General features: G+C 41.5%; 2 protein-coding genes across 2 annotated transcripts in view; one reads left to right on the top strand and one right to left on the bottom strand.

The window, feature by feature from the left end:
* LOC6735640 (toll-like receptor 8) overlaps window positions 1-14843 on the bottom strand; it is a 74609-nt gene that overhangs the window by 55537 nt on the left and 4229 nt on the right. The window lies entirely within an intron of this gene.
* On the top strand, window positions 7521-8775 carry LOC6735639 (serine/threonine-protein phosphatase alpha-3 isoform). The gene has a single exon (XM_002082521.4). The coding sequence runs from the start codon at window positions 7657-7659 to the stop codon at window positions 8629-8631; it is 975 nt and encodes a 324-aa protein (XP_002082557.1). The 5' UTR covers window positions 7521-7656; the 3' UTR covers window positions 8632-8775.

Genomic DNA, 14843 nt, shown 5'->3' with positions numbered 1-14843 from the left:
TCCATAATTTTGAGATTTTATATCAGAAACCGACATCCCGGGGTTCTCTCAACGCCCGTCGAGAATGCTACCATAAATTTGGACATCCAATGGTCACAATTAACTATCGCTGCCACGATCCGTGGCCCCCATCTGGTGTTGTGACATCTCCTAAGTGGACACAACTTTGAGCGGCATCGAATTTATGGGAACTTGTTTAAACCGGCTAAACCCAATGGTCGGTCGGTGCTTTTTAGCCGATAATATATGCCATGCGCTTTCCAATTACATGCTGACGCATTCTCATTTAGATTGCGCTGCCCTTTTGTCGGGCTAATGTCTTCATTTTGAATATCAAATGGGTTTGGCAGATGCTGGGGGCCTCCAAAGAGGTTAGTATACAGAGGTTAGAGCAGAGGATTAGAGAATAACAACAGTTCACAGTTACAATTCAAATAAGTAATAATGTAATAAAAGTATCTTAGCCAAACATTTTTAGGCACCCCAACTTCAACTGTGTTTTAAGCCACTCCAAAAGATCCGGGTTACATGGGCTGCCTAAATTAATCCCCGTGACACCTGGAACAACTCCATGTCCATCTTCCGTCAGGCTTAATTAGTTATGCAAAACAGTTGTTGGTCCTACTCCGTACGAATGTCACCGGCTGCCTTCATGATTTGTCACACGCAATAAATTATGCAATTTCGGATGCCAAAAAATGAAGATAAAGATAAAGTCGTTGCGTGCCATTGCTCAATCATCATCACCATCCGCCGCAGAGCAGCATCCTCAAGAAGTGAGCATGGATGGGCTGGAGGTGGGGAAATGGTGAATGTGAATGGGATGATGATGGGAACTTTTATGCTCACTTTTGCATGGTAAATGCGGACAGACATGTCGCTTACTCCGTATAAATAAGTAAATACTTTAGTTGGCGCACAAAAGTTGACATTTTATGTTGATTATAATGCTGATGAACCTGGAATTATCACATGTTGTGTGATGGACTGCAAACACGCACAATGCTACAGTATTTACACGGACCATACATACATTTATAAGGCAGTGGACTAAAGTCAACTCAAGTCGAGCCTGAACACGCTGCCTCTATCTCTAGTCGCCGCCCAGTCCCAGTTTCTCTCGACGAGTTGATAATCTGCCTGACACTTTGATGAAATGCTCTCTTTTCTTTATTTATGCTGGCATTGATAAATCGTCACAAGTGACAAACAACAGAAGTTCTGACCCCTCGAAGGCGCAGCAGCCCCCACCGCTAGATGTCGCCACTGTGGAAGTGGAGCTGTGCCCTATCAACGTGTGCCTCTTTTGACTTTCCGCTGTTGTTCAACTTGCTCTACATACTCGGACATTGATTAATTTCATAGTTAATTTGTCAGCATTAATCAGTATTAACTTAAATAGACATCAACACGTCCCAGGCTTAGAGGCTGATGTCTCTCGCCTTTCCTTCTCCTCAATTGTTTTGTTCGTTTTTTGTAATATTAATTAGATTTTACTTCTAGTCAAGATCAACATCTCTTCTTCGGATTACGGGGGACATGGGTTGTGTGCAACTCAATTAATTGCCTCAGATTTGGGTAGATAAGTAAGTGATTAGCCGGAGTTAAGGTAAAGCCAGAAAAAGTCGCTTTTAAGCGTATAATTCCCAATTAGTTTAAGCGGTGCTTTGAGCTAGTTCTGAAGAAAAAATGGTAAGATGTAAAAGAAAAAAAAAAAACAGAATAAGTCAAATTTAACATTTTGGCTAACAGCTAAAAAAATTTAAAGCATAATTGGGCTACGTAATTCTACTTAATGAGTTTGAGAAGAACAACGGAACAAGTACTATGTACAGTCACTGCAAAAGCCCAAAAAGAAAAAACTTTCGACCACTTGGCAACCCTGTGGGCTCTGCCAAACAGAGTTGCTCCATTTCCCGTGTTTGCGTGCGTTTGCACGCGACTCTTTGCCGATGCAAAAAATGTTTGCCAAAGCCCAACTTACACACCCAAACAAACACACACACAAGCACACGCAGTCTGAGGAAAGTCGGCGCGAGCGGTTAAGGCACGTTCATGGGTTAAACAGAGCAGAGCAAACATTAGCGACGGCGGCAGAGTTTCCAACTCCCCCGACCACTTCCTACTTCCAGGCATTTTCCGCTTTTCCGACCTTTTCCCACCTTTCCTCACCTTTCCCAAGCGAAAGCGCGCTTGCTTTTAGCCGTTCTAATGGCCACAAACACATGCGGCGATCTAACGCAACGCGGCGAATTCAAGTGCCGAACGTACATAGCGGTAAACATGCTAAGCGGTTTTCTGCCAGCCTTTCACGGGCTTTCTTCGGGGGGCAAAGGCGTGGAAAAGCGAGGAAAACCGACTACATAAGCGGCAGGGAGGGCAGCAAAGTCAACGGTAAAAGTGTTTGCCAAAAGACGAAGTGCAAAAAGGCGAAGACAAGGCGGCCAGGATAAAAATGCATGCACTCAACATACACTGGAAAAATATGTGCACCATATCATCTAAAGAACCTATAAGAAAACTAAACTTTTTAGCTTTTGCTTAAAAAGAGGATATAAAAATACGGAACCGGATAATAAAATTGACTATCAAAATTGTTCTATGTGTATAAATTGAGGCCTGTTCCTGGGATCTTGGCAGTATTCTGTGAGCCCAATTGCGGTTAACAAAACTGTCTCAACTCACTGGCTCTTTAGACTCTGGCCCAAACGCCTCCCACCGCCCAGGCAGCTTCTGCTGCCCATGTCGTCCTGTCCAATTGACGGCTACTTGACATTTGGCGCTGCTCCCTCAGCTTTTGTTTCCCTTTGCTGTTTGCACAGGCCGCACTCAAAAGGATGAGAGGGCAGAGGCTGGAAGGAGGAGGCGGGCGGGCTGTTTCGGCCAAATGGAGTAGAGTAAACACTTCGTTCTGAAAGTCTGCGCCACACCGCTCCTCTTCCTGCAGCCTGGAAAAATATTATTTTAGCGTGTGAAAAGTGTAAAGTGCTATAATGTTTGGAAAATATATAACAGCTCCCCCAGTCGCGCGTGCACAGAGACATATAGTATGGTATAGTACACCGACTTGGACGTTCAACGACCGCACCCCGACCACTTTTCCGCCCACTTTTCCAGCCCCTTTTCCACCCACCGACATGTCGAGTTGACTTGACTTGTTAGCGAGCGAGTGGAAATGCGAAAAAGTGTGAGTGAAAATGTTATTCCTCATTTTGTTTGATTTAAGCTGATCAAGTGTTGCACTTGCTTTTATGGCCAGCTACTACATTTTCTTATTCTTCTTCAGCTTCTATTGTTTACACTCCAGTTGGCTAAGTGCAAACAACTGGAGAAGCAGCCATACTTCGATGGGATCAACTAGGGAAGAAATGGAAATATATTGAGTGCTTCCAGAACGGACATAGAGGATAATGATTTTTTTATTTTCAGCAAACTACATAAGTGATTTTGGGTCTCAGAATCTATTTAACTTGATACATAAAGTTAACACGGAGGACTCCTTACTAAGCAAGTAACCCATTATTCATATAAAATGTTGAGTGACTTTATTGTGAGACAACTAATGTCTCACCCCTTCAGCGTGTGAACTTTTTTAGGAGTCAGTGTGGGTTTTACGATCAATTTCCGTTGCAGAACAAGCCTATAAAAGAGAAACTGTTTGGGGTGTGGGAGGGGATCGGAAACAGGAGATTCGTGTGCATAGCAGCAGTCATATGAAACCACTAAATATGGAACATTAAAAACCATAAATATTAAAACATAAAAATAGCCATAAAACGAATAAAAGAAACACCCAACAACTGCGCCAACCGCAAGGAAGGGAATATTAAAATTACAATGAAAATGCGTTTAGAGGGGAAATTAATTTCCAGCAAGCAGCGGGAAAAACAGCTGGAAGTCAATGAGAGCTAAACAAAGCTGCTTCCAAAAAAGAACGAGAAAATGCCACCCAACGTCACACACACAAGCACGCACAATTAGTCGGAAAATTGGGGAAGGGGTGAAAAGGTGTTGGCGAGGGGAAAATCAATTTCCAATGGTTTATCGAAAATGCATTTCCATTTACAAGAAGTTTTTCACTCCCCTGTCTGCGGCAGTGTATTAAAATCAATGAATAAATAAACAAAAACCAGCAACTATCTCCCACTCTCCGTTTTTTTTTTGTCTGGCGGGATCTTTTGTCTCTCGGCATACAGTGGGAATTGGTGGGGGATCCTCTGCCCCAGAAGTTGATTTATATTCGTTTCGGACTGCATTGTGTGAACGGCGACAGCTATAAAAGCTTTGGCGGCACACGTCTCCGCGTTCATGTTTTGTCCGTATATTTATTTGTCCGTATCTCTTCGTTGAACTCTTGAACTTCTCTGGATTCCGTCCATTTATATTTTTCACTTTTTTTTAGCCCAGAGCCTGCTGTTGTATGTCTTTAAAAAACTTCAATAAGTTTTGAAAAAGTTCAGTTTCATTTCCGAAGCGCCAACTATTTGATTGCTTAATTAGCAAACATTTTGGGGTCGCCATGAATGAGGACAATTGAAAATGTCAACAGTTGTCTCTTTCGGTTTGTGCATAATTACAAACGCAGCAACAAATGTTAATGCTCGGGGTCATTCGGATGGGTTTTCCAATAAACAGGAACGTTGTATTTATGAGGGCTGTAGGAACTACTCTCCCTATATTTGTACATCATGTTTGCCACTCCATAAATGTGTTAATTAGTCGCAGCCCGCAAAAACTGCATCCATCGCACCCTGGCAAATGTCAAAAATCGAAATTATGAAATGACATTTCCCTTCGGTCCAATGTTAATTAAGTTTTCGATTGTATACAGATGTATTTAATGTTTTCCAGGGGCATATTAGGGTGAAAAAATGTCAAGGGAAATTTGATATTTATATCCGAAGTTTTTCTTCTATAAGAAATTAATTGATTCGGATTTTGTCATACATGTATGTAGATTCTTAACAATTTTGATTGATGGTTTGTTATGAAAGCTGTGGGAAGAACACTTTTTCTATGGTGTATGTAAATGATTGTTAGTACTGAAAATATATTTATATTAAAATGAATTAGTTGTTTCGCTTAGCTTCAAGGTAAAAGAATAGAATAGTTGTGTAAAATTAATATTCTACGATTTATATTTTCAAAATGTGGAGCATTTCAACAAATGATAAATCATGTAAACAAAAGTTGGCTGGCCCAACTTTCCTGGCCCCCACGAATCTCAAAAACTTCAAAGGGCCAAACAAACATATAATTAATAACAAAAGCTGAGAGGCCAAAAATCAAAAAAACTTTTCCTGTCACGCCCAGTTAAGTATAAAAAATTTTGAAATTTTAGCCGCCCGTCTTGCTCTTTTGCAAAGAGCACTTGTCGTTGAAAACATTTGTAAAAATTCCCATGGGTCTTGAAAATGCAGAAGCGACGACTATAGCCAAGATAAATAGAGGGAGATGGCAGTAGATAGTAGATATGGAAAGGCAGGAAGATGTGGAGTGGTCAGCAGGGGGCATCCCTCATCTTAGTACTCATACATGCATAAACAAATAAAAACCCATTAAGCAAAGCCAACAACAACTACCGCATTCATGTGTGCAGTGATTAACGGGAGAAAGAGAAGGGGACAGAGCTGCAGAGAGAGAGGGGGAGCTGAAGAAAGTAGCAGCAAACAATTAACAACTACAGCGACAAGCAAAAGGAGCAAGGGAGAAGGAGCTACTGCTGAAACACTGGAAGAAATAACGTTTTTTTAAGCAAGAATTAAATAAGTAGTTAAGCTATGCTGAGATAATTATTTCTTTATTCATAAGTCTTAATAAAAAAAACAGCTAACATTTAATTGGCTTGCTATTAAGTATTATATTATTATATTATATTATAGCTATTAAGTAGTATATATTAAGTATATTCTCAGTGCATCCATGTGTGCGGGGAATACAATATCATCCGCAGAGATAAGAGCAGCAGAAGAGAGAGCGCGAGGGAGAGAGGCAAGTGTAGGGGCGAAATGCATTAGATAAGCAAAACTCAGCTGGAATCCACCGAAAATGAAAGAATGGGTCCAGCTGTGTTTACTACATGAAACAGAAGCCGCTCATCCAAAAATATTAATCTTTTTCTCCTTCTACGCTTTCCATCTTTCTCTAAATGCAAAGTGCAGAGATTATAGTTTGTGTGAAGCATTTTAATATTTACTTGCACAACGCAAGAACTCTAATCTCGACTGGTAAATACGCTATCTAAAATCTGGTATTATTATATAAAAATATTTATACATTCCTGTGGTTTTATATTTTAAATAAATGCTTAAGTTGTGTGATAAAATGTAGCAAGCTAAATACAGCGAAAGTCAAGGCAATTTGCAAAATATTTCTCATCAAAGAACAAAAGTTCATATGTGGGCAGAAATGGTCTTGTCAACTTGATGGATCAGGGATGAAGTTCAAAGGGGAGTGGGTCTAGGCCCCCCAACCGCTTTTCCGCAGCGCCCTTTGCGGAATCCGTTACTAATCACACGACTTACATTTGTAGCCCGCTTCCGACTTTCCCCCAACCGATCCCCTCTTCAATTTCCATTCCTCGGTTCAGGGTTGATGGGCTGGCTTGATGTTGATGTTGATGCATTCGCAGAATCTCAGCCTGTCACATGCTCGTAAAATCAACAAAATGCAGGCGACTGTTGTGACACTTGCCATGACAACAGGCAAGAACGGCAGCAACAACACTCCGTGTTGCAGTTAGCAAAATGTGTAATGAGTGGCGAAGAGACGGACATACATACACTGGCAGAAATATCTTCAACTTCCAAAAAATGTATTTCTTAATTTTTCAGAATTATCAAATAACAAAAATATATGTTTCCTTGCTCGTACTTAGCAGTTATTAAGAATCATTAGCAATAATATTGATATATATTTATTTAAAGTGTATTTGAATATTGTACACTTGCATCTGCGGTAGGTTTTGGCTTAAGAACTGACTATGGAAAATGGGAAACAGGGGGCTTGATCCACCCCAAGAAGGGGAGGAGTGTGGGGTTGGCCCACCCACTCGAAAATGCGTCGCTCTCTTTCTGCATTCTATGTCAGCTGTCAAAGCCCAAAAACTGAAGTTGCCTTTGTATTTTTCATTTTTTTTTTTTTTTTTTGCTTTATATATGTATGCATGGACATGGCCGGAGGGGTGATGGCCAAAAGGGGGTGGGAGGTGACTGGATGATGCTGCCGTCGGGCAAAGTGTCCATTATGTTGATTTGAAAAATAAAAGCAACGGATGCGATTGCTCACACAAAGATGAAGGGCGGACTGACAATGGGCGAGGAGTTTAAAGGGGGGGGCTTATAAGGCGGGATTTTCCGGGTGGTCAGAAGGGGTGGGTGGGGGCGTTTAGCATGGACTGGTGCTTCAAATTTAGTTGATTGAATGAAATGACAGTAATGTGGCTTTTAAATGGTTTTAGTCTGATGGGGGATTTACTAGGAAATTGGACAACCAAAAGATTAACAAATACAATACATTTCCATTTTTTCTACCTTGATTTTGCTCTCAAAAATACTAGGAAAAATAAGCCAGCAAACTGCTGCACAATAAACGAACGAAACGAGCCCTTCTTACCACCACACATGATTGCGATTCAAAATTCCTAGTGCCGAAAATATGATGAAGAAGTTTCTAGGCAACAGCTCGAATAAAAATAAAGCTCTTAAGTTCGACGATGGAATCAACTTGGACCAAATAATTGCAAAGCTAAAACTGATCGGTGAGATAGGATCCGTGGTTCAGATTTCCGTCCGGGAAATCGAAGCGGTTTGTTCTCGGGCCAGGGAAGTACTGCTCAAGCAGCCGACTTTGCTGGAGATTCCTGCTCCGATTAATTTACTGGGAGACATACACGGTCAGTACCTAAATCTGTTGCGCTACTTCGAGTCCAACGGCTATCCGCCGGATTCGGTGTATCTGCTACTGGGCGACTATGTGGACAGAGGCAAGCAGTCCATCGAAACATTGACCCTGCTCCTGGCCCTCAAGGCGAGGTATCCGACCAAGTTCTACCTACTACGAGGAAACCACGAGTGCTCCAGCATAAATCACTTCTACGGATTCTACGACGAGTGCAAAAGGCGATACACGGTGAAGTTGTGGCGCACTTTTGTAGATTGCTACAACTGCCTGCCACTGGCGGCGATCATCGAGGAGAATATCTTCTGTTGCCACGGCGGTCTGAGTCCCCATCTGTTCAGCATGCAGCAGATACGGGAAATCCGCCGGCCCATCGAAATACCGGAATCCGGATTGATATGCGATATTCTCTGGTCCGACCCTGATCTGCGGATCATGGGCTGGGGTCCCAACGAAAGGGGCGTGAGCCACACCTTCGGTTCAGATGTGGTCAGTGCCTTCTTGCACCGGTTCAAATTGAACCTCATTTGTCGGGGTCACCAGGTGGTCGAGGATGGCTACGAGTTCTTCGCCAAACGCCAGCTGATCACAATTTTCTCGGCCCCAAACTACTGCGGGGAGTTCGATAATGCTGGGGCCATGATGTGCATCAATCAGGATTTGTTGTGCACCTTTCGAGTTCAGAGGCCAATACTATCGGAGCAGAAGAGACTATCCGAATTAAGTGTTTAAATGTTTAAAGATTCGTCCGTTTGATCGTTGTTAAGTAATTTATTTTTTAAAACCATATTGTAAATTCCATATTCCAGTTAGTGTTATAAGAGCAAGCACAATTAAAATCTAAACGTTGCAGTTGTCATTTGCAGTTCAAAATAATATTCTTGAAAAACTTTTAAACATTATTAGGCTACAATTTGATATCACGTGAACACCACAAAGTAGCTGATATTATCAGCACATAATTAACTGTTGCACTTTGCAATTAATCGAAAAATCCATTAAATTACATCCCATCTCATCAACAATTTCAGCCTAGAAAAAAACCACACTGATTTCTCCATTTTGTACAGTCGCGCAAAAAGTAATATATATTAATTTGATAAATAATAATCATTAATTTCCATCTAGTTAAGTCATAAGGGCAATTAAATTATGGCAGAGTTGGCAAAGAATTTTGTACAATTTTCCTCGCCCAGTTCAAAAGCTAATGACTGCCCTCAACGAAAGTGAAAAGCAGCTAAAATAATTACTAAAATGCATTACAACACGCACACTCACACAGTGGGAAATGCGAATTGGCGGGGAAATATGAAAAAAATAAATGGGGAAAGAGAGAAATTAAATGACACAGCAATTTGCAAAGGGAATAAATTAATGGCAATCCATTTCGGAAAATTGGAATGATGCGCAGTGGCCATTAATGCAAATTTAAAGGACAATGAAAGAGAGAAGGGGGCGGGGCTTGCGTGACAAGACAAGTACGAAGGACACAATAATCAACTTCAATTCAAAGGCATAAATTTAGCTTTTTAAGAAATTTAATTTGAATTTTCTAAGCACCAAGGAAGCCCAAAAGTTAAGTTTGCAACTCTCAGGACAAAAAGGAGTTTCAGTTGCAAATATCCTTGCCATGTTGCTGACAAATGACAACACAAGCATATCGATGTCGCAACAGCCAAGAAAAACAAAAACACCCGGGCAAATAAGCAGACATGTGGGGTGGAAAGGACCCAGCCGCATTAACCCCACAATGGATGCAGCATGTCCGAGAAAAAGATGGAGATGCAGAGATATGGATGGGAAGACAGGGACAGGCGTAAGCTCAAATATCCACAAAACTAATCTGAGCGAAAGAGCCAGTGCTAGACGGAGGGAAAGAGACGGCAGCAAGCTGCAGGATTTACATATTAAGCCATTTTTAATTTACGACTTGCCAAAAAGCTGCCAGTCGAAGGAGCAGGACGAAAGACTTTCACCCATTTCTCCACCGCCTGACTAAACAGCAGATAACAAAGAATGGAGGAACGCCGGGAACACAGATGGATGATAAAGCAGCCAAAAGGGATAACGACGTCCATGTATCCTTACGCAAAAGCCACATAACGGCAATGGAAACCACCCACCAGCCAGCCAGCCACCCACGCTCCCCCCTTTCATCAGCCACACAACCTTGGACCCAAAGGTTTTCCCCGGAAGACGGAGAGGCAGCAGCCAGTGAGCTACAATGACAGTAATAAAATAAAAGTAAATCCATGCTTCAATTTTTTTTCTCAGCTCCTTTCTCCTTTCTTTGCCGGCTGGCATCTGTCAAAGTTTGACATTGACGTACAAGTCTCGGAAGTGGAGAATCGAGAACTGAGAAATGAGACGCAGCTTGTTTAGAGATTTAGAGATGTTTTCCATGTCGGGAGTAGCCCTTCGGAAAAGCTGGAAAATGAGAGGTGGGAAAGTGAAAGTAGAGCTGAGTCCCAAGAACAGTTTTTCAAGGTTTTAAAGGTGTTTGATAGGAATATCAGAAATGCTTGTTGTTTTGAAAAGAAATACAAAATAAAATTTCCAAGCTATTCATTCCACCCAATATTTGATAGTCCTATAATCTGCATTTCCTTGGGGTCTCTTTTTCTAGAAAAAATAGACCCAGCAGGAAATGGCAATAACAAGCATTATAAGGGATATTTCCCCATGGGCTGTTCCATTTTTATAGAGCTCCACCCTATCGCAGGGAAAATCTTCAAGACCTTCCCATACTTTTCAGCAACTTTTCCAGTTTACTGGTGCGACAACAGGTGCAGGCGAAAACCCGAGAAAGGAAGAAAAAAGGGATATGCATGGACTACAGAAGAACCATCAATCACGTGCGGACTCGCAAAGCCAAAGCCAACTTAACCATATGCCAAAAGGTAGTTACAGAAGACCCTCGAGAAGAAGACCCCCTTCCAACCGCAACTTTTCCCGCACCCATACCCTTTAATCCCCCATTTTTGTGGGGCGTCAAATGTGACGCTTGCAAAAAAAAAAAAGAAGAAAAGCTCCAAGCTCCACCCCCAAAAAATCCCCGAATAAAACCTCCTCTAACAAGCGGAAGGAAATGTTGGGCTGACTGATGCCGACGATGATGATGATGACAATGTTCCTGGCTTCGGTTCTTTAAAGTTTTCAGGGATCCCGGTAGTGGGAGACCAGTGAAAAGTCAATGTCTGTTGCGGTTTTGTCACTCAAAACACACAAAAACCGCTTTGTTTGCCGGGCGAAAGTGAAGACTGGGACGAAAGGAAAAGGAAATCCCCATCCAATCCAGATTCGCCTGCTTCTATTGTATCTCTGGGTGTGAAAAGATTTTCACTTGATTTGGCTTTGCTTCACGAGAAATTTTCTCTTTTTTTTCAGTTGATTATAAACTTTTCTTACTCGAATCATTTCACTAGCTTGTTATCCCTCCAAAAGTTCACTCACCTGCAAAAAAGAAACAGAGATAGGGTTAGAATGACCGAAAAAGGAGTTATGTTTGCTAATTAAAATTGCATTAGCTGGTCACCTTCCTCTTCTCCTTTTAGGGGGAATTTCAAAAATATAAAAAACAAACATTTTTTGACAGGAAAAGCGGGTGCCTTTGGCATGCCGTGAAAAATGATGACTGTGGCAATTGGATTTTTGGGAAAAGAGGAAGGTCGTTTCAAAATACAGCCAGACGAAGATGAGTTGTCTAAAATAGTTAGAACATCTGGGAGCCACTGGAAATTAGTTAATAAAGCATAGAGCTGGCAATCATCTAATTAATTAAGAAGAAGAAAGAAATACACACTTTAAAAATTGGGTTAAGAAATGAATTCCAAAGTTCACCGAACAAACATTCAATCAAGCTTACCACTTCAAATTTCCAACAATTTATTTTCCCCAAAAACCCTAATTCAGTTATCAAAATATAAGAAATTTTAGCTCGGGCCACTTTCACTGCCATAAGAACAGCTGCCAGCGAACCCATAAAAAAGCATGATTAATCAGCAAAAAAAGGAACGAGGAAAACCACAAAAAATTGTAGCGAGAGAAAGAACAAACAAAGTTGCAGTTATGATGGCTCAATAAGCCAACAAAGGCGAACCTTAGGCCTTGGCCTCCAGTCGATGATGAAGCATTTTCCCCACTGCCTCCTTCATTTTCAACGAAAAGCCGCAGACAACAACAATGGAGTTGCATGATGAGCAAAGGAAAAATTACTAACCACAATGAAAATTGAAAAACATTTATTAGGAAAGCACACAGTGCACGGACAGAAAATGCGTAAGCCGATTGGCTAGTTTTGGCTCCTTGTGAAATATCTCAGCATAATTTAAATAATGTAATATTTATTTTAATATTTACTTAATATTTTCATAATTAAGTCTTTTTCAAGTGCATGGTAAATAGCGAGGAGATGAGGTGCATGTGGCAATGAAAATGGGAAGTAGTCTGCGGCAGAAGTCTGTGGGTTAAGGCGGTTTGAGAGGGGTTAAGGGCTACTGTGCGAGTGACTTGTTTATGGGGGTTAATAATCGAACGCGATTGCCAGGACAAGATAAACTGCCTGGGACTATTGTAACTCTTATCGTGAGTCAGCAGAAATCATTTTTCAGACTGCCTTTGCGAATGCGGGCGCATCATCATGCAGCTCCTCCACTTCTTCTTCTCCTTCAGACCGATTTCTTCTGTACGCAAAATGCTTGGAATAATCTATTGATTACTAAAATATTCAGCGAAACCCATCTATTTTGGTGGATTTTTGATGCGCGTGGGTGTCAAATTAATGAATTATACGAAGATAATCAATCATTGAATGCGCTTTTGTGTGCCTCGCATAAAGGGAAGATCACCCACGATGCGATGGCTTATAAAAAGCAGAAGATTTATGTGCGAAAACGTTGGAAGATACAGGTTGAAGGCAGCTAAAGGTGGGGCACTAAAATAAAATTGGTATTTTAAAGAATGAACTTAAGGTGGGGTGTTTTCATAACTGTCATTAAAATGCTTTGAGTAGCAGTAGTTCAAGTAAACTTTCCACCAGCTTACGATTTAAGTATTCCCACAAATCACTATTTTTGCCAAAATTTATGTGACCCCCAGTAAAAGTCGGATATAAAGCCGGAAAAGTGAAAAACCAACGGCAGCTGGTCAATTACAAAAGAATTACCCGCCGCAAGAGTATTGCATTGGCATTTTCCCCGACATTTGTCAATTGCAATAAAAATAATCAACATGCATCGCCTGGACCGGGCTGCATTTTGCCTTTTGGCGCTGACTTCGGTCTTTTCGCGGCTGGAAACTTTCAGTGGGAATCGAAATCGGAATCGGGAGTTGTGGACTTGCGGAGCTGCGGAGTTGGAGTTAAATTTACGACCCGCATGGGCAACACGTTCAAGGAACCGAGAACTGCGAATGCAACTGCATTTCGTTGCCATTAACATAATAATGCTGCGGCTGCAGACCGTTTATTTGCATTGCACAATTTGAAGCCAAAGTAAATAATCAACTCGCACTAATCTGCAGCCAAACTGCATTTAGCAAAAATGTTTTCTCCGTCCGAGCCATTTGGTCAGTTCATTTTGCGGTCGAGGCGGCTGGCAAAGATACGAGTATAAACCGAAGACAGACCCAATGGAGAGAATGGGTTTTTTGTTTGCAGCTCCGGCTTTATCATAATTTAACTCGGTTTTCTATTTGGTCTCGGTCTGCAGTTTGGGTTTTTCTTGGGTTTTTGCTCGCAGTGAGTCCATTCAGTAGCTAAACTCGAGATCCTGACACTCAACTTGGACGTGAGTCGAATGCAAATTGTGTAATCGTTGTGGGCAGATGGGCAGGGCACTTCGAATGGCCAGTTTCTGATTACTCAGAAATTATACCTTTGGCGAGGGAGTCGATAAAAATGCAGTTAACTTTGATGGAAGGTTTCCAGTTTCTCTGCAGTTGGACTTGGGATAGATCAATCCGCAGGTTATTGGAAAAGGATGTGTTGCTGATGACTCCAGCGAGTTGGTTCTTTGAAATATTGTTTTAAAAGGGAAACAATAATATATAAATTAGGTAGTAGAAGGACATAAATGGAACCGTTGCAGAATAATAAGCATGCAGCTTTACCAGCTCTTTGTTCCATCAAGGTACAGATAATATTTATATTGATTATTGCCTCACATCTCGCCCCTCCTACAAAATTCATATCTCTTCCATCTGAAAAATAATCCGACGCATAACCAAAAGCATATGAGATTTGAAAACCAATATTACCCGAATTAATTGTCCCCACGCACATGCCCATAAAATGTGAAACCCTAATGCCAGAAAATCTCCTGAAAATCTCGGCCATAACTCAATCACTCAAAAGATCTGTGCGACGACATCCATGGAAAATGTCAGCAACCTTGCCTGCCCAGCACTTTATTGTTTATCGGCTATTGGGGATCTGTAACCCAATACAATGCCCCACACTCCTCCAACTCAATTATGCAAATTACCAAGACTCTAAACAAATTTGTTTGCCTGTCGTCATCTTTTCTGTGGCTGTTGTTTAATGATTTCATATTGGTCAACTCTGGCCATAACTCTGAGTGTGTTTATATTTAGTACAGATGGACCACATGTCATGCGATGCTTTATCTACGAGATATAAATTAGTCGGACGACAGGTGTAGGCATCTGTGAGATTGTTGGGCAACTCGGGCAGGGAAAACTTCACAGCGTTGCCCAGCACGAGTAGGATGGATGAAATTTGTTTAGTTTTTAATGCCCACTGACACTGGGCAGACAGAATGACATGAAGACCCGATGAAGATGGAGATACTCCTCCCTGAATGCCTTGTGTTTTCCAGATAAGTCACGTCTCTCGTGTCATCGCTTATTTGTCACAGAGTCTGCTCGGCTAATTGGAGTGGGCAGATATCCACTCCGATGTGGTGGGCACTAGTTTGGCCAATTAA

Source organism: Drosophila simulans, chromosome 2R, assembly GCF_016746395.2.
Source record: "Drosophila simulans strain w501 chromosome 2R, Prin_Dsim_3.1, whole genome shotgun sequence".
Lineage (NCBI taxonomy): Eukaryota > Metazoa > Arthropoda > Insecta > Diptera > Drosophilidae > Drosophila > Drosophila simulans.
The sequence above is the reverse complement of the archived record's forward strand: the minus strand, read 5'-3'. Positions and strand labels throughout refer to the sequence as shown.

Bases quoted from the DNA above. Each gene is read 5' to 3' on its own strand.
- LOC6735639 (XM_002082521.4), top strand. From the start codon at position 7,657: ATGATGAAGAAGTTTCTAGGCAACAGCTCGAATAAAAATAAAGCTCTT.